The sequence below is a fragment of the Raphanus sativus genome, chromosome 5, assembly GCF_000801105.2.
Source record: "Raphanus sativus cultivar WK10039 chromosome 5, ASM80110v3, whole genome shotgun sequence".
Classification (NCBI taxonomy): Eukaryota; Viridiplantae; Streptophyta; class Magnoliopsida; order Brassicales; family Brassicaceae; genus Raphanus; species Raphanus sativus.
The window spans coordinates 36,282,357-36,303,086 of NC_079515.1; the positions used below are offsets into that span (position 1 = coordinate 36,282,357).

Sequence of the window (20,730 nt, forward strand, 5' to 3'; positions counted from 1 at the left end):
AATAAATAAAACAAAATACCAATTCACCTGACAGCTACTTCTTCTTCTTCTACCCTTTACCTTGTTCCCTTGTCCTGACGCTCTCTGTTTTGGCTTTAGAAAGTCCTAACCTTTTTAGTTTTCGTCAAGCCAGGGGTTTTGTTTTGCCTTGGGGGGTTGTTTTGGACACGGTGAAGCTTTTGTTTCAGCGGGGGAATTCCGGTTTAGTTCTCGTCGGAATCTGAAATTCGCCAGAGACATGGCTTCAAATATCCCGATGAGCCCTCAATTGGAGCAGATCCACGGTGAAATCCGTGACCATTTCCGTGCCATCGCGTATGCTTTCCTCTAACCCCTTTTCTCCTTATTGGGTTCTCATTCTTTGTTGTGGTTACAGAGCACTGTATAGAGTATCTCTGAATCTCATGTGAGAGTTTAATTAGATTTGGTGGTTTAGAATTTGAGTGCTCGTTTTTTTTTTTTTTGTGTGTTTTTGTTTGATGAATATAAGAGAAAAGATTGTTCTTATTAGTGAAAACAAAATCTGTTTGTTTTGCCAGGAATGGTTTCCAGAAGTTGGATAAGATAAAGGATTCAACTAGACAAAGCAAGCAACTTGAGGAACTTACTGACAAGATGAGAGACTGTAAAAGGTAATAAATGCCACCTTCTGTCTCTTACCATCTTTCTTCTTTTCTCTTTTTTTTTTACAAGGAAAAGTTACTAAATTTTTCTCCCCTGATTCTAGTAGTATTTTCTTATCTAATTGACTACTTTTTTATGTCAGGTTGGTGAAGGATTTCGACCGTGAGCTCAAGGATGAGGAAGCAAGCAATTCTCCTCAAGTAATTAAGCAATTGAACGATGAGAAACAATCCATGGTCAGTATTTATCTTTCCTCATCAAGGCCTTTCTTTAACTCTACTACCATGTTTATCTTCTTAAGTAAATATATGAACATTGTTTTTTTTTCCAAAGGCTGATTATATTGAACATGCCATCATTTTATTTCTAGGTATTTGTTAACTTCTGTTTTCTTTTTTAACTTTTGATGTTACAGATCAAGGAACTCAACTCTTACGTTGCACTAAGAAAAACGTAAGTTGCTTCTCTATCAATTCTTTTGTAAGAAGCAGATTACTTGAATCTTTCGTACCTGTCCTTTTTTGAGGTTTGATTTCATACATGTTAATTTGGTAAATCTGATTTCAGGTATATGAGTACACTTGGAAACAAGAAAGTTGAACTATTTGATATGGGAGGAGCTGGAGTCAGTGGCGAGCCCACCGCTGAAGAAAACGTTCAAGTGGCTTCATGTGAGTCCTTTTTCATGCTTCTCTGTTTAGTTGATACCCATGTATGATCTTTCCCTAGAACATCAAGAGATTGACATGCTTGAAGCTTAGACCCATTGATACTTTATTTACTGGACTGGTAACTTATGCTCTTATGTTAATAGTCTTAGTATAACATCTAGATGTTATCCAACTTGTTGTTCAACTATATTATTACCAGATTAAGACATGGTTTTGTGTTAAAGAAAATATCATGTTTGAATTTGGCATGAAGTAGATTATTTTGGGAATGTGGAAAACCGGGAAAGACATGGCCCTTAATGTTGTTATTTTTATGTATAGCGATGTCAAACCAGGAGCTCGTTGACGCTGGAATGAAAAGAATGGATGAGACTGATCAAGCCATTGAGCGCTCTAAACAGGTTAAAAAAGTTACAGAAAGAAGTATGCTCCCTCCATATCTATATGGTAATATTCTTGTTCCTTTCAGGTGGTGGAGCAAACAATCGAAGTTGGGACTCAAACTGCAGCTAACTTAAAGGGACAGGTAATAAATAATCCAAAAGCAGTCTCCTCCATCTCTTCCTTGTTAAATCTTTATGAGTACAGTCTCGCTCAACTAGCCTGAAAAAAAATATATTGCAGACGGATCAAATGGGGCGCGTGGTTGACCACTTGGACACGATTCAGTTCTCTATCAAGAAGGCTTCCCAGCTAGTGAAAGAGATAGGAAGACAGGTGGCTACTGATAAATGCATAATGATGTTCCTGTTTCTCATTGTATGCGGTGTTGTAGCCATCATCATTGTGAAGGTACTCTTTCTTTACTTCTTCCGTTGAAAGTTGTGATTGCTCTCATTAGAGAGTTGTTTGTAACACTATTTCTTTGCTCTTCAGATTGTACACCCGAATAACAAAGACATAAGGGACATACCAGGATTAGCTCCTCCAGCTCAATCAAGGAAGCTATTGTACTTGAGGAATCCAGAGTGCATGTGAAAATAGAACTATCTGTCTGTATATTTTATTTGAAATGAGGAAATTGTATCTTTGAGGTTCTATAGTTCATCTTCTTTGTTTTTTTTCTGATTTCATGGATGAGAGAGAGAGAGAGGGAGAGGGAGAGAGAGAGAGAGAGGGGAGGGAGAGGGAGAGGGAGAGGGCGAGGGAGAGGGAGAGGGAGAGGGAGCGGGGGAGAGAGGGAGAGGGAGAGGGGAGAGCGGGAGCAGGGGAGGGGAGAGAGCGGGGGAGGGGAGGGCGCGGGGGAGGGTGCGCGGGGGCGAGGGGGGGGCGCGGGCGCACAGGGCGCGGGCGAGAGAGAGAGGGAGAGAGAGAGAGAGGGAGAGAGAGAGGGAGAGAGAGAGAGAGGGAGAGAGAGAGAGAGCGCGGGGCGCGGGGGGCGCGGGGCACGGGGGCGCGCGCGGGACGCAGGGGCGCGCGCGGGGACGCGGGGGCGTGAGAGCGCGAGAGCGAGCGGGAGAGATAGGAGAGAGAGAGCGCGGGAGCGGGGCGCGGGGGCACGGGGGCGCGGGGGCGCGGGCGCGGGGCGCACGCGGGGACGCGGGGGCGCGTCCAACCTTAATAGTTGCCAAGGCTTGTTGGGGTTTATTCATGTTCACGTTCCTCTGTTTTTTTTTTGTTTGTTTGTTTAACATAGTCATTTGAATCTTGGTTTTGATTAGAGGGTCTGTATATTGTCATCTTTTTGTCTCTGTTTTCTTCTCTCTTGTAGCAACTTTACCACTTCTTTCGGGGGCACGGGCGCGGGGGCGCGCGGGACGGGGGCGCGCGCGGGGACGTGGGGGCGAGCGCGGGGTCGCAAGCTGGGGCACGCGGGGCGGCGAGCGCGGGGTGGCGAGCGCGGGGCGCGGGCGCGGGAGGGCGGGGGCGGGGGGCGGGAGGGCGGGGCGGGGCGGGAGGGCGGGGCGGGAGGGCGGGAGCGAGAGCGCGAGAGGGCGAGAGCGAGAGCGAGCGGGAGAGAGAGGGAGAGATAGAGAGAGAGAGAGCGCGGGAGCGCGGGGGCGCGGGCGCGTGGGGGCGGGCGCGCGCGGGGAGCGGGGACGCTGGGGCGCGCGGGGGCGAGCGCGGGGTCGCGAGCGGGGGCGCGGGGGCGCACGAGGGCGCGGGGGCGCGGGCGCGGGCGCGGGCGAGCGGGCGCGGACGCGGGCGGGGGCGCGCGGGAGGGCGCGGGAGGGCGGGAGCGCGGGAGGGGAGGGGGAGGGGGAGGGGGAAGGGGAGGGGGCGCGGGGGCGCGGGCGAGCGCGGGGGCGCTCGCGGGGGCGAGAGGGCGAGAGGGGGATGGCGAGAGGGAGCGAGGGGGCGAGAGGGGGAGGACGAGAGCGAGGGCGGGAGAGGGAGGGAGAGGGAGGGAGAGGGGGAGAGGTTGGGCTTGGTGGCATTGTGTGCTTTGATAGTTGCCAAGGCTTGTTGGGGTTTATTCATGTTCACGTTCCTCTGTTTTTTTATTTGTTTGTTTAACATAGTCATTTGAATCTTGATTTTGATTAGAGGGTGTGTATATTGTCATCTTTTTGTCTCTGTTTTCTTCTCTCTTGTTAGCAACTTTACCACTTCTTTTGTATAAAATTCAGACCAAATGTTTATACTCTTTCTCTCATTACAAATCTTAGACACGAGGGCCACACGGTCTAGGATGAGGAGATTGTGTTGATGAATGTCTTTATTAGTCACGAAGAAGGAGAAGTCAGAAAGCAGATCTGCCTAGAGAAAGCACAGAGACGACCAAGGAGTAACAGCAGACCCTTTTTTATTATGACTTTGGGGTGAAAACAAGATTTGTGTGCTCTTGTTTGGTGGAGGAGAGATTCTTTGTATAGCTTTGTTGTACTTTTTCTTTTTTTGAGTAAAAAGATCAAATCTGTTAAAAAGACTGATAACATTTAAGAAAGTTCACTCTCTCTGCTATTTCTAGTGCATAAGAGAATGCTTATATTTCTAGCCCTCCAGCTGAACAGATTTGCATCTGAAAACGTGGAGAGAGTTTTCACCATAACAAAATGGTACAGTCTTATATATATATATATATATATATATATATATATATAAATATCCTTTTATGAGAGAAATAAAAAGGGCTATTTCACGAATTTACACAAATCATATTCATATTCAAACTAAAACAAATGAAGTGTGACACATCAGTAAGGGATGTTTCTCTGTGGAGTCTGAGGAGTAGAGCGAGGAGGATTGAGTAGCGGCTGAAGAGCCTTCACTACTATGCTCATGTTTGGCCTGAACTCTGCCTCATATTGCACACAAAGCGCCGCTACAGCTGCCATCTGTTCCATAAGAGAAGAAACCAAAACCATAAACCATACATCAATGCTTAGGCTCTATGGTAAACCTTCTCTACTGAGAACATGATAGTATGGAAAAGGTTGCATGAGAAGTTACCTTGGCAGCAGCTTTAGGAAGATACTCTCCGTTTAGTCTTGCATCAACGCACTGCTTCACGTTGTTTTCACTCAGTTTAGGGGTTGCCTGAAGACACACACACACACAAACGCATTTTTAATTTAACAATAATGGGCTTTTTGCTTTATAGTGAAAAGAGGCAGAGCTGCGAGAAGCATTACCCAAGTCACGAGACTCTGCTGTCCTCTTGGTAAAGTATGATCAACTGGTTTACGACCTGTGAGGAGCTCTAGCAGAACAACCCCAAAACTATACACATCACTCTTTGTGCTCAACGTTCCTGTCATTGCATACCTAAAATGCATAACCAAGAAAATGTGTGCTCAAGACTCTAGTCTAGTTTGGTCAAACTAGAATTGAAGCAAGTAAAAGGTCGTACTCTGGAGCGTGATAACCAAAGGTCCCAAGCACACGAGTTGAGTGAAGGCGTGCAGCCATGTCAGGGGCTTGATTGGACAGATCGAAATCAGCAATCTTAGCAACATCATCTTCAAACATAAGCACACTGCTGGATTTGATGTCTCGGTGGACAACATGAGGGTTTGCCTTCTCATGCAAGTACTCTAGTCCTTTAGCCGCACCAACCGCAATCTTTACTCTCTGGTGCCACGACAGAACAGGACCTGGCTGTGCTCCTTTCACACCTTTTTTACCTGCACCAAACAAAAGTCAACAAGTTGGACTACATGTCAATGTTTTACTGAATCAATGTTTTTTTACATTAGTGACTTTACCATGAAGGATATCATGAAGAGATCCATTAGGAGCATATTCATAAGCAAGAACACGGAGTGGTCCATCAACGCAATATCCCAGAAGAGCAACAACATTGTCGTTTCGCAATCTCGAAACCATTGAAACCTGTTAAAGATCTTTATTATCAGTAAATAGAAACAGTTCTTTAATTAAGGTCAGTATCTATGAAGATGAAGTCCCAACATCTACCTGGGAGAGAAATTCGTTATCCGGTTGCTTACTGGAATCAAGTTTCTTAATGGCAGCTGCCTTACCGTTTTTGAGAATACCGTAAAACACTCTTCCAAATGAACCCTCACCAATCAATGACTTTGGCCCATAGTTATCGGTTATGTCCTTTAACTCATCCGCTGGGATGGCTGGTACAGCTACAGGTTGCATCTGAATGACTGGTGGGTTCTTGAATGGTTCAACCCTTTGATGGTGACCATCGTAACCTTAGCAACAGTTGAAAAAAGTTCGTTAACTAAAGCTGCCAAAAAAGGATGAAGCAGTTGAATACAACAAGGGTTATAAAACTAAAACTACCTGCTATGTTATGCGCTGTCTTTTGTCCTGTTTCGTTAACTCTCTGGAAATCATCATCGCCACAACAACCAAAGCAGCTCATTACGCTTCTCTCTTACACGAACTTTTTTTTTTCTCTTACCCGAACTTGCACAACTGTGTAATGCAAAACGTTAACAAACAGTCAGTCATGGTGTTCCAGAACAAGAAGAAAAAATCAAGTAAGCAAGTTTTGTTTCCAATTATAGAAATGTTCAGACATAGTGTCAAACACAACAAAAAAAAAAGGTTTAAGCAGAAACGGAGACATAAGTACAGAACTAAAAAAAAAAGTACAGAACTATCAAACGCGGAAACAAAATTTTCAAGTTTCATCATAATTTAACCAAAAAGGTAAATATTCATATACATGTATATTATCCTTATATTTGTTCAAAAAAAAAGTATATTATCCTTATATATGAATTTAAATAATATATGTACTTTACTGTGCTAATAATCATAACCGCATGACTCGATCAAGATCCGTACACGAACAGCGTGGTGACCATTGACCAAGAATAACACAGGTCAACGACCGTAACCGACTTTCAGACATCATCTTAACCGACATCAAACCGAAACTTATGTACGAACATCCGATCAAAGTCTTGATGTACTCTTTCTCAAGAAAAAAAGGGTCTTCATGTACGAACATAAAAGGAAAGACTCAAAAAGGGAAAGTTCATGCGAGTTGCTCAAAGGAAAGAAAGCATTTACCTCTTTCAAGATAAACCACAGAAGATTAGAGAAGAGTTCAATCTTCAGATGATGGAAGACGAAGAAGCAGAAGCTTGAGGATATTCTATCTTGTTCGTAGGGATTGTGATGCTTACGTCTTAAGAAGAGAGGCAGACTTTTCTTCTCGGCGGAAATTTACAGTAAATGATAATTATATAGGGTGGGAGCAGACGCGCAAGTTAGCTACTTGAACGTAGCAGTCTTCGCAACTGCTGATTGTTTTACTTTTTCGTGTTTAGAGGTCAATAGTCTTAATCTATTAATTAATTAGCCATTTGATTATAATTTAATTGTTGGTGGCTTAACTATTATTCAACAATAATTTTATTTGGCGGATAAATAAACATTTCACATAATTGCATAACTGATCAATAAAATTTTGAAATAAACACAGAGAAGTTCAATCTGTTTCTCTATGCTGTTTAATATAGTGGATCATATCATATAATAGAATCTCATAAATCTTATGTGTGACTTTTTTTGTACAGTAGGTAGTTTTCGACTGGTACGGCTTAATATATAAAATTTGAAGATTATGAATAGTACTACACAACTACTATATATGATTGAATATGGAATACGATAAGGTTGCAAGCAATATAGGTCAAGATGTATAACGAGTCTCTCTTGACCATCAAAGATGAACGTGTTCTTTGTGTTTATTGTATTGGTCGTCGGTCTACAAGTCAACAACCACTTGGAAGCTTTTGCGTCTGTCTCACCTTCCTCAATTTCCACCATCTTTAATTTCTGTTTCTTTTTGGGACCTTTTTTGGTACTTAATACTAGTATTTTATAATATGGTGTGAAGATCAAAATCTTATGCATGCGGCTTGTATTTATTTGAATGATTGTTCCATTAATTTTAGAATATTACTGCAAAATGTAAATTTGTTTACTGAATATGGACTTGTCTTCTTCATTTGGAACTTTTTACCACTTAAACCACACTAAACAAAACTTGAAATTGAAAAAGTAGTTTTAACAACAGAAAAGCAAACAAATTAAAAAGGGCACAACAGAACCAAAAATACATCAACAACATTCCGGTTTAGTTGAGCTGTGTTTGTTTACTAGTTACCCATATGGGCTAGGGCCAGAGGCCATAAAGTAAAATGTTTACAAAATAGACCCATTCAATTCTTTATTTCAATTTTATTTTTCTATGAGTAAGCCCACTGTCAGCTAAACAGGCTTAATTATTTCACTGATTCAGGGCCTTATTTTTGGCCCATTGTATCCATATTTGGAGTTCAATAACTCAAAATAAATTGGCAAGATAAATTAAATATGTTATAGTATCTAACTATATATTTAATTTGATTACTTATGGAGCATGTTATTTTATTATTTCATACTACACATCTAACAAAGAATTGAATTGAACAGACGTTAGCCATTGGATGATCACTCGTTAAACACTACTTTATTTGTGAGTAAGCATCTACTTCCAAGCTCAAATTAAGAAATCTCAGAAAAAAAAAAAAAGAGAAAGCTAAAGAATCGATCCAAATACGTTTGAGCTGATCTGAAAAAAGCAGTTTGCGATCTTCCCTGACCCAAAGAAACAAAATTATTGGCGTAACTGTTCATTTTTGCCTTTTCAGAACGGACAAGACAAGATTCAGAAAAATCAGACCATGGACCAAGTGGTCTAATTTGACACCCTAGCCGACACTAACAAAGAGAGAGGAAAAATGAAGAATTCTATGTTGTCTTTTTGCCTGTGGCCCAGTGGGACACATCACTAAAAAGTTTAAAGAGACAGCCTGTATGCATCTCTATTTCCCTCCCAAACCGGTTTCCCGGTTATTAATTACAGTCCCATTCTCACTCACCGACACAAACCTCTTTCTCTAATCTCTATTAACTTCTTCACGATTCACAATATCAAATCATTAATACATGTTTACATATGCTTCAAAAATATCTTACAATTAAAAATACGATTTTGCATCATTACCGATCTTCTTCTTCTTTAGATGCTGTCTTAGTTGTACTTGCACGCGGTGGTCAAGTTAAGCAAAATCCAACGGCTGAGATTCCCTTTCTTTTACAGATCTAATCTGAACCGTCAGATTAGATCTCATTTTCTCTGAAGTCTGAACAGAGTCCAAATGAAAGTGGGGATGAATCTAGACGAAATTACGATCTTACGCCACCTCACTGCTCGTGTATATAAACCCTTCTCTGCTCTTCTTTCACCTTCGTACTTCCACCACCACATTTCTCTAGCAGTATCCATCACTATCACCTTCAGGTATGCAAATTTTTCTACTTTCTTACGTTTCTCAACTTTAGATCTTGTTATTGATTACGTTCTCGTTTGTTAATACTCTGTTTTTCTCTTCAATACTCTGTTTTTTCTTCTTCTTTAGTACTCTGTTTTTTTCTTTAATACTCTGTTTTTCTTGAATCAGATTGAAAGATGGAATCTTTTTTGTTCACCTCCGAGTCTGTCAACGAGGGACACCCCGACAAGCTCTGCGACCAGATCTCCGACGCCATCCTCGACGCTTGTCTCGAGCAAGACCCTGAAAGCAAAGTCGCTTGCGAGACATGCACCAAGACCAACATGGTCATGGTCTTCGGCGAAATCACCACCAAGGCTAACGTCGACTACGAGAAGATCGTCCGCAAAACTTGCCGTGAGATCGGATTCATCTCCGACGACGTCGGACTAGACGCTGACAACTGCAAGGTCCTCGTCAACATCGAGCAGCAGAGTCCCGACATCGCTCAAGGTGTCCACGGTCACCTCACGAAGAAGCCTGAAGAGATCGGAGCTGGTGACCAAGGTCACATGTTCGGTTACGCCACCGACGAGACCCCCGAGCTCATGCCGCTTAGCCACGTCCTCGCGACCAAGCTTGGAGCTAAACTCACTGAGGTTCGCAAGAACGGGACTTGCGCGTGGCTTAGACCTGACGGTAAGACGCAAGTCACCGTTGAGTACTTCAACGAGAACGGAGCTATGGTCCCTGTCCGCGTCCACACTGTGTTGATCTCGACGCAGCATGATGAGACTGTGACCAACGATGAGATCGCAGCTGATCTCAAGGAGCACGTGATCAAGCCCGTGATCCCAGAGAAGTACCTTGACGAGAAGACCATCTTCCATCTCAACCCATCTGGTCGTTTCGTCATCGGAGGTCCTCACGGTGACGCTGGACTCACCGGGCGTAAGATCATCATCGACACTTACGGTGGTTGGGGTGCACACGGAGGTGGTGCTTTCTCCGGAAAGGACCCGACCAAGGTTGACAGGAGTGGGGCTTACATCGTTAGGCAAGCGGCTAAGAGTATTGTGGCTAGTGGGCTAGCTAGGCGTTGCATTGTGCAGGTCTCGTACGCCATTGGTGTCCCTGAGCCGTTGTCAGTGTTTGTTGACAGCTACGGAACTGGGAAGATACCAGACAAGGAGATTCTTGAGATTGTGAAGGAGAGTTTTGACTTCAGGCCTGGGATGATCTCTATCAACTTGGATTTGAAGAGAGGTGGTAATGGTAGGTTCTTGAAGACTGCTGCTTATGGTCATTTCGGAAGGGACGATGCTGACTTCACCTGGGAGGTTGTGAAGCCACTCAAGTCTAACAAGGTCCAAGCTTGAAAAACCAGTTCTCATGTTTTGTCTTATGTTTCAGCTCTAAGATTAATTATTAATTATTTTATCATTATGTTATTGTTGTGGTGCCAAAGTTTAAAAAATCATATTTTGTATTTCTTGTTTCTTTTTCAGAAGAGAATTATATAAAGATTATATTCAATATTATCATTCTTGTTTTACATTATCAAATGTTTTGGCTATTGAGTGATCAGAGTGCACTAGTGGTTCCATGAACGCAGACATCAGCTTCAACGAGACAGACATCTTTAAGCAAACAACCACTACTTGGCTGATTGAAATAAACCATTGATACGTATTTAACCCATCCGTTCTCCAAGGTTGATCGACTGAACCATTTGGTAACTGTAAACAAGACACAAGTTAAAGATCAAGAAGTCACAATATATTCACATATCAAGAATTGAGTTTATGGTTGTTACCTCTCCCTGCAATGTGTCTGCCTTGAAGCTGATCATATATTCTTACTGTAAACTCTGTGAATATCTTTGCACCGTCTGAAACAGTTTCAGGATCTGCGAGGATCAGATAGATAGAAAGATGGGTTCCTGTTCCTTGCTTTGTTCCCGATGGATAAAATCGTATTTTCCTGCGTTTAAATCAATGTTCAAGAAATTATTAGGTGGTGATTATACATTTTATAGGAGATTAGTGCTTAGTCGGGGTTTATGCGCCTAAACAAATTTTTCTGGGCCATGCTAGATCATGCGGCCTATACCGATTTTTAGAACACTAGTTAAAACCATTTTGCATCAGCTCGTTTTGTGATTGCAACAAGAAAAAGTATGTTGTTACCATTTTCTATCTCCAGCGAAGAAAGCGTTTGAGTCATAGCTTTCTTTGTCTAACTTAGAGAAATTTTCAATCTTCCATATGTGTTTTGAGCTAGTAGCATCTTTAATCATTGATAAGCATTCTCCTCTCCCACTTCTTCTCTCCTTGGAAACAAACACATCAGCTCCAAACATGCATGTGTCTTCCATAAGGTAACCGTTTAACGCATTAAAGAAAGTAGCCGTAGGGATGAACTCATCGAATCCCCATTCACGTTTGATCGTATGGAACCGTCTCTCTTTCCCTGCAACATGAAATGCATATGAGAGAGTCATTAATGAAGAAGTGTAGAGAAGCTACAACAAGTCTACCTTGTAGAATCAAGTAACTATCTTTGTTTTGATCTAGCAAATAGAGACGGAAAACAGCCGAGACCTCCCACCCTGGACCCAAGGAGCTAGAGTCAGCCAAAGCCAAGTAAACAGAAACATGATCTTTTGTATTCTTGCTCTTGTTTCCATTTGGATACAGAACCAGCTTCCTGCAAGCAAAACCACATGATAATGATGATTAATCATTTTAACAAGATAAGGTTTGTTAGATAATTAAAGAAAGAAGAAGAAATAAAGTTGTGTGATAATGATGCCTCCTCCTCACCATTTGTAGCCTCCAGCTTCAAAGCTCTCAGTTTCATATCTTTCTATAGCATGCTTTGTAAGGAGTGAGAAAGACTCTATCTTGACCATGTAATGCGTTGGTGGGGCATCAGAAACAGACTTTATGATCTCTGCAGTGATTTTTCATAAAAGTTACCTTTATACTAAATAAAAAGGAAAATGAAAACAATTACACTCTTCATAACAAAACAGGAACAACAACAAAAGGTGAGATATGGAAAGTTAATCATGAGGCTCATATGTGCATATATACATACACCATTACATACACCATTGTCAGTCTTTGTATGTAATCAAATAGGTAAAATGTAAAAATTATTAGAGTGAAGAAGAAGTGATAATACCATCATGATCACCCAAACTAGCCATGGGAAGATGGGAAGATAGGCAGAAACCAGAAAGAAAACTAATGTATATGCAGATAAGCATCAATCTATTTCACTTCCTATTTATATATGAAAGAAACAGAAAAAAAAACTGTGCTTTAGAATCAAACATATATACTTTGCTTGAAAGGATTTAACCTTCTTCTTCATGCATGTAGACTTAGTATTTCCTGTGAGGTTGCAGAAGGAAAAAGCAAGAATATGCATTAACTTAGCAATCATTCCCAAACAAGGTGGTTCCCAATCCCAACAGGGAGGGAGACAAAGAAACACTTGGAAAAACATTTAAAAAGAGTTGCTTTAAATCTTATTCCAGTCAATCAATGCATTTGGTAAGGGAGAGAAACAATACTTAAAAGAGTATTAAATAAACTTGAAAGTAACTTATTCACTAGTTGATTTCTGGTCTGAAAAAAAAACTTGTGTATATTATATGTATTCTGTCAAAAAAAAAACACCACAACAACGTTGGATTTTCAATGTGCTAGTCATGACATTGTGCAACCAAAACAGTTTTATCAGTATTCCGGTTTATCTTCGGTTTTATACGATATTTAATCTTAAACGACGGTTTTAATCAAACCGGGAAATCGGTTTTGTATTCTTTCCGACACACATGGCCACGTGGTTTGATGAGAAAAGTCTCCGACCACAGTTTGGTCGCTCGTGTCCGATTATTACCTCCTCTTTTCTCTCTTTCCCCTTCGTTTGATTCGAGAACCAAAAAGAAAGAAAAAAAACAAAAAGAATCTACGAAAAGCAGTTAGTTAGTGTGATTAGTTTTACGACGACGGAGAAGACGAGATGGAGACAGAGACGACGCCAACGCAATCATACAGCGAGCAATGGTACTGGGACGAACGCTACACGAACGAATCCGATCCCTTCGATTGGTACCAAAGCTACGCTTCATTGTCTCCTCTCATCAATCTCTACGCCCCTAACCGTCCCCACCCCGTCCTCGTCATCGGCTGCGGAAACTCAGCGTTCAGCGAAGGAATGGTCGACGACGGGTACGAAGACGTGGTCAGCATCGATATCTCCTCTGTGGTGATCGATGCTATGGTCAAGAAATACTCCGACCGTCCTCGGCTCAAATGTAAACGTCTCTGTTTTACTCTGAGGGAGAAATGTTTTTTTTTTTTTGTCTTTTATGTGTGTGTGTGTGGAAAAAAAAAACAGATTTGAAGATGGATGTGCGTGATATGAAGGCGTTTGGAGATGGTTCTTTTGATGCTGTCATTGATAAAGGAACCTTAGACTCTATTTTGGTGAGACTGGGGATGTCTACTTACTTTCTTTATCTCTAAGATTTTTGATTTCTCACTAGAAATTCTGATCCTTTTTTTCTTCTCAATGTTTAGTGTGGGAGCAATTCTAGGCAACACTCAACGCAGATGCTTGAGGAAGTTTGGAGGTACTATTTATATCCACAAATTTATATTTCTTTCTTGATCATTTTCACATAATAATGAAGCAGTTTGATGAATAAACTATATAGGGTCCTCAAGGATAAAGGAGTCTACATCCTGGTAAAAGTCTTTGTTATGATTATGCGTTTTTTGTTTGTTTAATGCACATTTAAACTTTTAGATAAATTATCTGTAGATTACATATGGAGCTCCGGATTACCGACTTAGGCTGTTTAAAGACTCACGCTCTTGGACGACGAAACTCCATGTGATAGGTCTGCTATATACTTCAGTAACCCTCCTTTGTGATTTCGTATCTTGTAGTATCTGTGCTAAATGAAACTTGATATTGTTGCAGACAAAAGTTTAACAGATCATCATCAACCATTAGAAACGTCAAAATGGGAACTGACGAAACCCATTCCTCTAGATGCTGAGGGAAGTTCAGTGGAATCAGCAATTGGCAAAAGCCCTGATGTTCATTACATCTACGTCTGTATTAAGGTGTGTAGTCTGATGCTTTCTATAGTCTTTTAGCTAAAGTTGATGTTTCTATGTTTGTGGAATACTATTTGCTTCCATCTTTATCACATGACTAAACCACACACTCTTCCACATAGACACCATGCAACTTGGTCTGTGTTTCACCTGTGTCTTTTGTTCATTTCGGAAATGGTCTTATCTCAGGATGAGTCGTTGAAGAGGGAAGCAGACACAGCTTGAAGTCATGAGAATCTTTGTTGCTTAGAACATTTAGGTTCTCAAGGACTTGTTTTTTTTTTGTATTTATGAGCAACAGTAAAGACGATCATATCTTGGATTCAATGTTATACTTTCTAATTACAGGAGGAACAACAGTTATATTTTTAGCATTCTTGGCTCAACGTTGGTTGCGTTCTTAGCATGCCTTTTCTTAAAAAAAAAAAAAGCTTTCTGGCCTATCAAGTTTATATCTGCAGATAATGTTGTTGTTAAGGAAGCCGTGTACATAATCTCACTCGAAAAGGTTCCTTTTTAGATTTATTTCGTCAAAATCTAAAATTGTACTGATTTTCTAGAAGTATCCAAACCAAAGGGGAAGAACTGTATGATTCGATTTGAAGTATAGAACCACTTGATCAATGTTATGAAACATTTAAGCTATGACAAACTCTTTTATTAAAGCCAAACTAGCTGCATCATTGGCTAACAATGAACTAGAGAGAGAGAGAGTAAAACAATGAGATACTGAAACGAGGCTGCATCAGGTTCTCTGGCTAACCTTGCGTCCTGTTAGCTTCTCTGACTCAAACAACATGTGGTTAATGAGTCCCCGAGCAGCACTGCCAAATACAAACACAAAACATGCTGAGTCATTCCAAACTTCTCAGATAAGACGATAAAATTCCAAGAGTGCTTTCACGAGATGAGAGTGTGATCTATGCAGCAGTGATACCGTGCATATATATTACAAGTTATAGCATTCACAAGGGAGAAGAAACAAAAGAAACGAAAACAACTCACTCATCCTTTAACTTCTGAATCTTCTCGGGGTCGGTCTCATTCATGTGTTTTTTAAATTGCTGCCTCACCATACCAACCACCAGCTCAGTGTTGTGTTGCTGTAAGAGTAAACAGTTAAAAAAAAGTGTATTCCCATACCAAAAGTAAGAAGTCTGCGAGGGTAAAGAACATTGATAAACTTCAATCAGCATTCGATTTAATTTCTTTTATCTAATCAAATATATCATATTAGAAACAGGAATGGGAATGGGATTCCTACTAAACACAAACCCATTCAAAGCAACAAAAGCGTCTAAAGCTACAGAGAAACAAATATGTTGAGAGGAGGAGAAGCCTCACCTGCTTACCAATGAATGTAGCTCTACGAAGACATTCTCGGTACAACTGCCCATAAGGAAAAAAAAGAGAATACATCAGTAAGAAAAGAAAAGAAAAGAAAAAACAATTTAAGCAGGACACTGTAATAATAATAAAAAAAAAGGAAACAGATGATACAGACCCTAACAACATTGTTAGCGAGCTCAGGAGGCAAAGAGCCTTGTAGAGTCGGCATTAGTGCTTTTCAGTTACGGTTTATTTTCCTGTAATAGCCACAACAAGATTCGCACTTAAATCGATCAGAAACGTAGAAGCTCTCGTCTACCAAAGAACAAGCTTTACTCTTAAAACCAACAACTTAAAATGAAAAGGCCTTATTTTTGTACAGAAATCTAACAATTAGGAGTAAGCAACAAAAAAAAATCAAATCATTTTTTTTGAATAGAAACCAGCATCCATTGAAATAGCAATCTGAAACGAATAAAATTATGCAAACCAAATCGACGAAGACGGAAACAGATCGAATTCTTACCGGCGATACGTCGAGCTTTCAGATGAGACGGTGAAAGAGAATCATTCAATGGCGAGAGTTTGGGATTTTTCAGGATTTTAAGACTTTCAGTTACTATAGGCCCATTAATCAACGATCTCAGCCCAAAGGGAAAGTGAAAGACTCTAGTTGCTTCAGAGACTCTAACTCCAGTAGCATTCCCGCCTAAATCATAAATAGAATTATTATTTTTTTTGAAACACAATCATAAATAGAAATCTTTACAATTTAAAGCATCGAAAACAAAACAGTCTCTCATTACTCAAACAAAAACCCTAAAATCCACCCCCTCTCTCCGTCCGTCTCCTTCAGGGAAAAGCAACTTTGGTATGGACAACGGTGATCTCGACTCCGGTTCTGGTTCCGGTTCCGGTTCAGGTCTAATTTCTTGTTCCCTATTTCGTTTCATCAAGTCATGTCTCTCCTGAGAGCTAAAGTCTAGTTAATGGATTTTATCCCCAGATTCTAGGGTTCATTCTGTTCCTTTTGTCAATCTACCTTTGGGTGTATATCTGTCTCCGTCTTATTTTGTATACGTACTGTACTGATTTTAGTGTCTTTCTAAATATAAGAGTGTTTCTCTGTTTATGTCTGAATGTGTTTACAATGTTATGAATCTTTCTCTGTGTCTACGCATATGCGTCCTTTTGAATATATGTTCTGTAGTCATTGTAGTGTATGCATACTATATATGTATGCATAAGCTTGTTTCTCTGTTTATGTGTTATAGTCTGAATGTAAAACTCTGCCTCATGGGGATTATTTTTGTAGGTATGAAGAAGAAACAAAAGCTTAACGATCCTGTGGATGATAAGCACGAGGCTGTGGTTGATTCTTCTCGTCAAGAAGAAAAAGAAGATGAGGAGGTGGTGGAGAAGCGTCGTTACAGATCTATGGCCAAGGTTGCCATCGGTAACTTGATCAATCCCACCCTTGAGAACTCTACCATCACCGACATGGTACACATCGTCTGCCCCACTTTCTCTCTCGACACTTGTAAACTCCAGAACGCGATCCTCGAACTGTACCGAGAAGGCAAAGACAAAATCAAGAAACTGTTGAAAGAGGCAGGAGGGAAACTAACTCTCTCTTGCGAGTGGATGGTTCTTGGTGACTGGAAATGGACTAGCGAAGACATCGTCGGTCCGATTCTCCACCAGGATTTTATGGTCATCAGCGTCTACGTCGCCGACGAGGATTTCAAGATGAGGAAATGGATCTTGGCTTACCATCCTCATTCTCCTGAGGATATGAAAGCGAAAGGCGTTTATCTTGATTCGTTCAAGAACGTTGTTAAGGATTACGAGATTGAGAGCAAGGTGTCAACTCTTCTTGTGCCTAACAATGTTGATCTTGGTTTGGATGGTTGGATAGAAGAGAGAGGGGAGTGTCAGATTAACCCTAACGTGCTCCTCATCTACTGCTGCTCGGATGTTTTCCGGTTGATGGTTGACGACTTGTATAAGGACATACGCATGTCGTGGCTGATGGACCTTGTCCGGATCTTGCTTGGTTGGGAGAGTGATGGAAGATTGTATCCTACTCATTGGACTCACACGTTGCATAAACTGCAAACGGCTGTAGATATGGAAGCCAAAGATGTGTTTGAAGATGACAAGTATGATTACTACGATTATCCTTGTGATGAAGAGTGGGTGAGGATTAGAACCTTTTGCAAACTCGCTGGTTGTATTTATAAAGTGGCGAAAGAGCTTTTCGATGGAGAGTATCCTACGGCTAACGTCTACTTCCATCTTCTTGTGGAGCTAAAAGTCATGCTGAAAGATGAGATCAAGAATGGAGATGGTGAGTATTTCCTCAGCAAAGGTAAGGAGATTTTGGAGAGGTTTGATAAGTATTGGAGTGACATGTTTCTTGTGTTGGCTACTGCTTCTGTGTTGGACCCTCGTTTCAAGATGAAGTATCTAGACTTTTACTGCTCGAAGAATAGTGATGATGAAGGTTCAAAAGCTAAGACTGTTTTGGACTACTTACGCAGTCTATATTCTCGCTACGCAGCAAGCGATATAAGTCCACTACCGGAACGTGCTGTTGAGCCAACTCCCCGGTGTATTTTCTATATGTTCGAAGACGAGGTAGACGAAGAAGAAGAAGACGAAGAGAAGAAGCCTAACGGTTATGGGGAGTTTGCCTTCTTTCAAGAGTATCTCAAGTCTGAAGGATGTTCAAGAGAGTTTCCTGAGTCGTCAGAGCTTGACTCCTATTTCAAACAGCCTGTTTTGGAGTGGAGCAAAGACTTGGATGCATTGGATTGGTGGAGGAAAGAGAGCTCAAAGTACCCGATCCTCTCCAGAGTAGCTCGTGACGTTCTATCTATTCCAGTCTCCCGTGGCACGTCGAACCGTGCGTATGTTGCTGACAAAAGAGAGTGTCCTGAGTTTATTGTCGCATTGGAGGGAGAACTTCTGAACGCCATGATGTGCGGCGAGAGCTGGCCAGCGACTCTGATATGGCCAAGTCGTTACTAAGAAACATTAGAATGCTATATTGTCTTCATGAAAACTCAATCACTCTTGTTTTATTTTTCTTAACTAAAAGAACTCTTTGATCAAAAAAAAAAAACCGAAACAACTCCTAAAAGTGAAAAACTAATATTTTTATAGATTTTATGAAATTTGTTTTTCATATCTGTTGCTATGAAGCAAATTGGTACCAAAGAAGAGAGATGTGTATAACAATAAAGATAGAGCTTGGAAATACAAGAGACCAACATCTTGATAGGAAAATAATAAAGAGAGAGTGGATTAGACTTATCACTAGTAAAAATGTCAAAATATAAAAGAAGAAAAGACCACAGAGTTTGAGTTGATCAAGAGTCGCACGATCTTAGTGCAAGGGATGTGAAAGCTCGAGAACAAAGATATTGTCTAACTGACTTATTTTGGTCCAAAGAAACATAGATATTGGATAGTGAAGATTAACTGATTAACAATCTAATTGTTCATATTCTTTTTTTTCAGCTTTGGTCTGTCTCATTGCTTGATTTGGGCTAAGCTTGGAACATATGAGCACCCAAAAGGACGATGAAATTCTATAGATTCTCCGAGATCTACTCGTCTGAAATATCCACCCTCTCCAATGACATAAGCTATGTTGCGAGTGAAACACATATCTGTGTCTTTATCAAAAACCACGACGACTTTCTTCTCTTGGTCAATGAAGAAACTTCCTTGTGACATTCCAAACTGAAAATCTAAGAATGGTTCCATATTCACTGCAAAGAACATGTTCCACGAAACCTCTTCAGGCTCAATCTTAGTCGTGACCCAGATCTCCATATGCAAGGAATTATCAATCTGAAATAAGACGGCAAGCTGCTCTTCTCTTACACTAGAAAGAGTGGCCGTACATTCAAAGCCAGTGTGAAAGGGCAGACCAAGACGCGGACCAAATCTCTGGGTGGTAAAATTGAAACAGATCAAGAAATCAGCAACCTCGTAGGGTTCTCCAACTGCTGGTTTAGCTGGATACCTTTCTCGAGCAAACCAATAAGTATTTCCCTTGAGAGACACGCCACGTGCATAAGACTCTATATGCCAGTCGGGAGTGACATCAAGAACCCTCCACGAATTAGAGGAGCTTAAGTCGTAGATTTCATGCTCTACAAAGTCATTGCGGAGACGATCAATAAATCTCAAAATTTTGTAGCATTTGCTGCTGCTATTCTCGGCGGCGGCGTATCCTATAGCATAGGAATACCAGTCCAGTCTAGGGTGAGGAGGACTTCGGGGGGGCTCGAGCCACAAGGTTTGACTCGTGTAAGGATTCCAGACAAGGAAACTAGCCAAGTCTTTTGCGATGCATAACAATAGACCGTCGCAGTGATAGACTAGTGATATATCAACTCGATCTGAATTGTCAAGGCTAGTAAGTTTACCTTGACAGGTTATCGATGGGAGATTGAGTGCCATCAAATAAACCCGAAACTCTATCACCATGACCACCGTTGTGCTTTCTGAAAAAGCTCTCAGCTTTTGTTCGCCCATGTGCTTTCTGAAAAAGCTCTCAGCTTTGGTTAAAGTGTTCCACTTTTTGCAGGATGATCTTGCTCCTCTCAGAGATGTCACCGGAAGCCTGGACAACACCTCCTCTGCCAAATCTCTTGGAAGATCGACCATACTCGTCGTCTCCTTGCTCCCATCTTTGGATAAAGTGTTGAGCTTTTTTGAACAAGATCGGAAAGTTCTCCTGGGTTTCACCGGAGACGACGACGACGAGATCATCTCCGACATCCTCTTCAACTCTTCCTAATTTCAATAAGGATCGATGTATTTGACAGAAAATTAGATAACTTCAAGCTTCAATTTCGAAATAACAAAATCTTTCTTGGTTCCGTGTTTACAAGATTTGATTCCGACATAAAAAAAGTACTCTACTTTTGTTCCGGATACCAGTTTGAAGATGCAGAAACCCTACATGAGCGACGGTTTGTAAAGGTAACTGGGCCATTATGGGCTTTAAAATATAGTTAGGCCTCGCAATGTTTCTGAACCGGCCCAAGCACTTAGGTGACCGAACCCACGAAAAGACAAAGACTATGTCCGAACCATTACATTCGGTTCGATAGAACTTAATAAATTTCCATGCAAATTAAAGGCAGAATATATATATTTTTTCTTTTGCTTAACAACAACTTTCCTCAATGTAGTAAACTGGTTGCATTTATTTTGATCGTCTTATGGTGTTCGGTGTTCCAGAGGATTGACCTATGC

General features: G+C 41.1%; 8 protein-coding genes across 8 annotated transcripts; 4 read left to right on the forward strand and 4 right to left on the reverse strand.

Moving 5' to 3' along the window:
* Positions 1-41: 41 nt before the first annotated feature.
* LOC108859283 (novel plant SNARE 13) lies at positions 42-2,355 on the forward strand. The gene is made up of 9 exons (XM_018633172.2): positions 42-315; positions 540-632; positions 767-860; positions 1,040-1,077; positions 1,192-1,295; positions 1,617-1,696; positions 1,765-1,821; positions 1,920-2,087; positions 2,172-2,355. Exons 1-9 carry the CDS (start codon positions 239-241, stop codon positions 2,271-2,273), a joined length of 813 nt encoding a protein of 270 aa, XP_018488674.1. The 5' UTR covers positions 42-238; the 3' UTR covers positions 2,274-2,355.
* Positions 2,356-4,315: 1,960 nt separating this feature from the next.
* On the reverse strand, positions 4,316-6,893 carry LOC108856759 (receptor-like cytoplasmic kinase 1). Its single transcript, XM_018630639.2, has 8 exons — positions 6,732-6,893; positions 5,994-6,128; positions 5,655-5,902; positions 5,444-5,570; positions 5,089-5,362; positions 4,871-5,003; positions 4,689-4,775; positions 4,316-4,573 (listed from the first exon to the last, which is right to left on the reverse strand). Exons 2-8 carry the CDS (start codon positions 6,073-6,075, stop codon positions 4,433-4,435), a joined length of 1,092 nt encoding a protein of 363 aa, XP_018486141.1. The 5' UTR covers positions 6,076-6,128; positions 6,732-6,893; the 3' UTR covers positions 4,316-4,432.
* Positions 6,894-8,856: 1,963 nt separating this feature from the next.
* LOC108862000 (S-adenosylmethionine synthase 2) lies at positions 8,857-10,524 on the forward strand. Its single transcript, XM_018636003.2, has 2 exons — positions 8,857-9,012; positions 9,173-10,524. Exon 2 carries the CDS (start codon positions 9,181-9,183, stop codon positions 10,360-10,362), a length of 1,182 nt encoding a protein of 393 aa, XP_018491505.1. The 5' UTR covers positions 8,857-9,012; positions 9,173-9,180; the 3' UTR covers positions 10,363-10,524.
* On the reverse strand, positions 10,505-12,279 carry LOC108862001 (uncharacterized). The gene is made up of 6 exons (XM_018636004.2): positions 12,173-12,279; positions 11,809-11,938; positions 11,523-11,692; positions 11,173-11,455; positions 10,800-10,966; positions 10,505-10,722 (listed from the first exon to the last, which is right to left on the reverse strand). The coding sequence occupies exons 1-6, from the start codon at positions 12,255-12,257 to the stop codon at positions 10,568-10,570; spliced, it is 990 nt and encodes a 329-aa protein (XP_018491506.2). The 5' UTR covers positions 12,258-12,279; the 3' UTR covers positions 10,505-10,567.
* Positions 12,280-12,904: 625 nt separating this feature from the next.
* Positions 12,905-14,498, forward strand: LOC108862002 (uncharacterized). The gene is made up of 7 exons (XM_018636005.2): positions 12,905-13,313; positions 13,397-13,485; positions 13,579-13,631; positions 13,716-13,746; positions 13,823-13,901; positions 13,985-14,130; positions 14,314-14,498. Exons 1-7 carry the CDS (start codon positions 13,019-13,021, stop codon positions 14,347-14,349), a joined length of 729 nt encoding a protein of 242 aa, XP_018491507.1. The 5' UTR covers positions 12,905-13,018; the 3' UTR covers positions 14,350-14,498.
* A 202-nt stretch (positions 14,499-14,700) lies between these two features.
* On the reverse strand, positions 14,701-16,068 carry LOC108862003 (uncharacterized). The gene is made up of 5 exons (XM_018636006.2): positions 15,980-16,068; positions 15,629-15,710; positions 15,469-15,513; positions 15,130-15,227; positions 14,701-14,948 (listed from the first exon to the last, which is right to left on the reverse strand). Exons 2-5 carry the CDS (start codon positions 15,680-15,682, stop codon positions 14,870-14,872), a joined length of 276 nt encoding a protein of 91 aa, XP_018491508.1. The 5' UTR covers positions 15,683-15,710; positions 15,980-16,068; the 3' UTR covers positions 14,701-14,869.
* A 181-nt stretch (positions 16,069-16,249) lies between these two features.
* Positions 16,250-18,596, forward strand: LOC108858897 (zinc finger BED domain-containing protein RICESLEEPER 2-like). The gene is made up of 2 exons (XM_056986308.1): positions 16,250-16,375; positions 16,769-18,596. Exons 1-2 carry the CDS (start codon positions 16,327-16,329, stop codon positions 18,484-18,486), a joined length of 1,767 nt encoding a protein of 588 aa, XP_056842288.1. The 5' UTR covers positions 16,250-16,326; the 3' UTR covers positions 18,487-18,596.
* Positions 18,597-18,859: 263 nt separating this feature from the next.
* Positions 18,860-20,399, reverse strand: LOC108861999 (putative F-box protein At3g17620). Its single transcript, XM_018636002.2, has one exon. The coding sequence runs from the start codon at positions 20,248-20,250 to the stop codon at positions 18,991-18,993; it is 1,260 nt and encodes a 419-aa protein (XP_018491504.1). The 5' UTR covers positions 20,251-20,399; the 3' UTR covers positions 18,860-18,990.
* Between the last annotated feature and the right edge of the window lie 331 nt (positions 20,400-20,730).

Coding starts and splice junctions, on each gene's coding strand:
- LOC108858897 (XM_056986308.1), top strand. CDS start 16,327: ATGGACAACGGTGATCTCGACTCCGGTTCTGGTTCCGGTTCCGGTTCA. Junction 16,376..16,768: donor TGGTTCCGGTTCCGGTTCAG/GTCTAATTTCTT, acceptor TTATTTTTGTAG/GTATGAAGAAGAAACAAAAG.
- LOC108862000 (XM_018636003.2), top strand. CDS start 9,181: ATGGAATCTTTTTTGTTCACCTCCGAGTCTGTCAACGAGGGACACCCC.
- LOC108859283 (XM_018633172.2), top strand. CDS start 239: ATGGCTTCAAATATCCCGATGAGCCCTCAATTGGAGCAGATCCACGGT. Junction 1,296..1,616: donor AAACGTTCAAGTGGCTTCAT/GTGAGTCCTTTT, acceptor TTTTATGTATAG/CGATGTCAAACCAGGAGCTC. Junction 1,822..1,919: donor CAGCTAACTTAAAGGGACAG/GTAATAAATAAT, acceptor AATATATTGCAG/ACGGATCAAATGGGGCGCGT.
- LOC108862002 (XM_018636005.2), top strand. CDS start 13,019: ATGGAGACAGAGACGACGCCAACGCAATCATACAGCGAGCAATGGTAC. Junction 13,632..13,715: donor ATGCTTGAGGAAGTTTGGAG/GTACTATTTATA, acceptor TAAACTATATAG/GGTCCTCAAGGATAAAGGAG. Junction 13,747..13,822: donor ATAAAGGAGTCTACATCCTG/GTAAAAGTCTTT, acceptor AATTATCTGTAG/ATTACATATGGAGCTCCGGA.
- LOC108862001 (XM_018636004.2), bottom strand. CDS start 12,257: ATGCTTATCTGCATATACATTAGTTTTCTTTCTGGTTTCTGCCTATCT. Junction 11,693..11,808: donor GAAGCTGGAGGCTACAAATG/GTGAGGAGGAGG, acceptor TTTTGCTTGCAG/GAAGCTGGTTCTGTATCCAA. Junction 11,456..11,522: donor TAGTTACTTGATTCTACAAG/GTAGACTTGTTG, acceptor TTCATGTTGCAG/GGAAAGAGAGACGGTTCCAT.
- LOC108861999 (XM_018636002.2), bottom strand. CDS start 20,250: ATGTCGGAGATGATCTCGTCGTCGTCGTCTCCGGTGAAACCCAGGAGA.
- LOC108862003 (XM_018636006.2), bottom strand. CDS start 15,682: ATGCCGACTCTACAAGGCTCTTTGCCTCCTGAGCTCGCTAACAATGTT. Junction 15,228..15,468: donor CTACATTCATTGGTAAGCAG/GTGAGGCTTCTC, acceptor TTACTCTTACAG/CAACACAACACTGAGCTGGT. Junction 14,949..15,129: donor ATTCAGAAGTTAAAGGATGA/GTGAGTTGTTTT, acceptor TGTATTTGGCAG/TGCTGCTCGGGGACTCATTA.
- LOC108856759 (XM_018630639.2), bottom strand. CDS start 6,075: ATGAGCTGCTTTGGTTGTTGTGGCGATGATGATTTCCAGAGAGTTAAC. Junction 5,903..5,993: donor GACAGCGCATAACATAGCAG/GTAGTTTTAGTT, acceptor ACTGTTGCTAAG/GTTACGATGGTCACCATCAA. Junction 4,574..4,688: donor TTCCTAAAGCTGCTGCCAAG/GTAACTTCTCAT, acceptor CTTATGGAACAG/ATGGCAGCTGTAGCGGCGCT.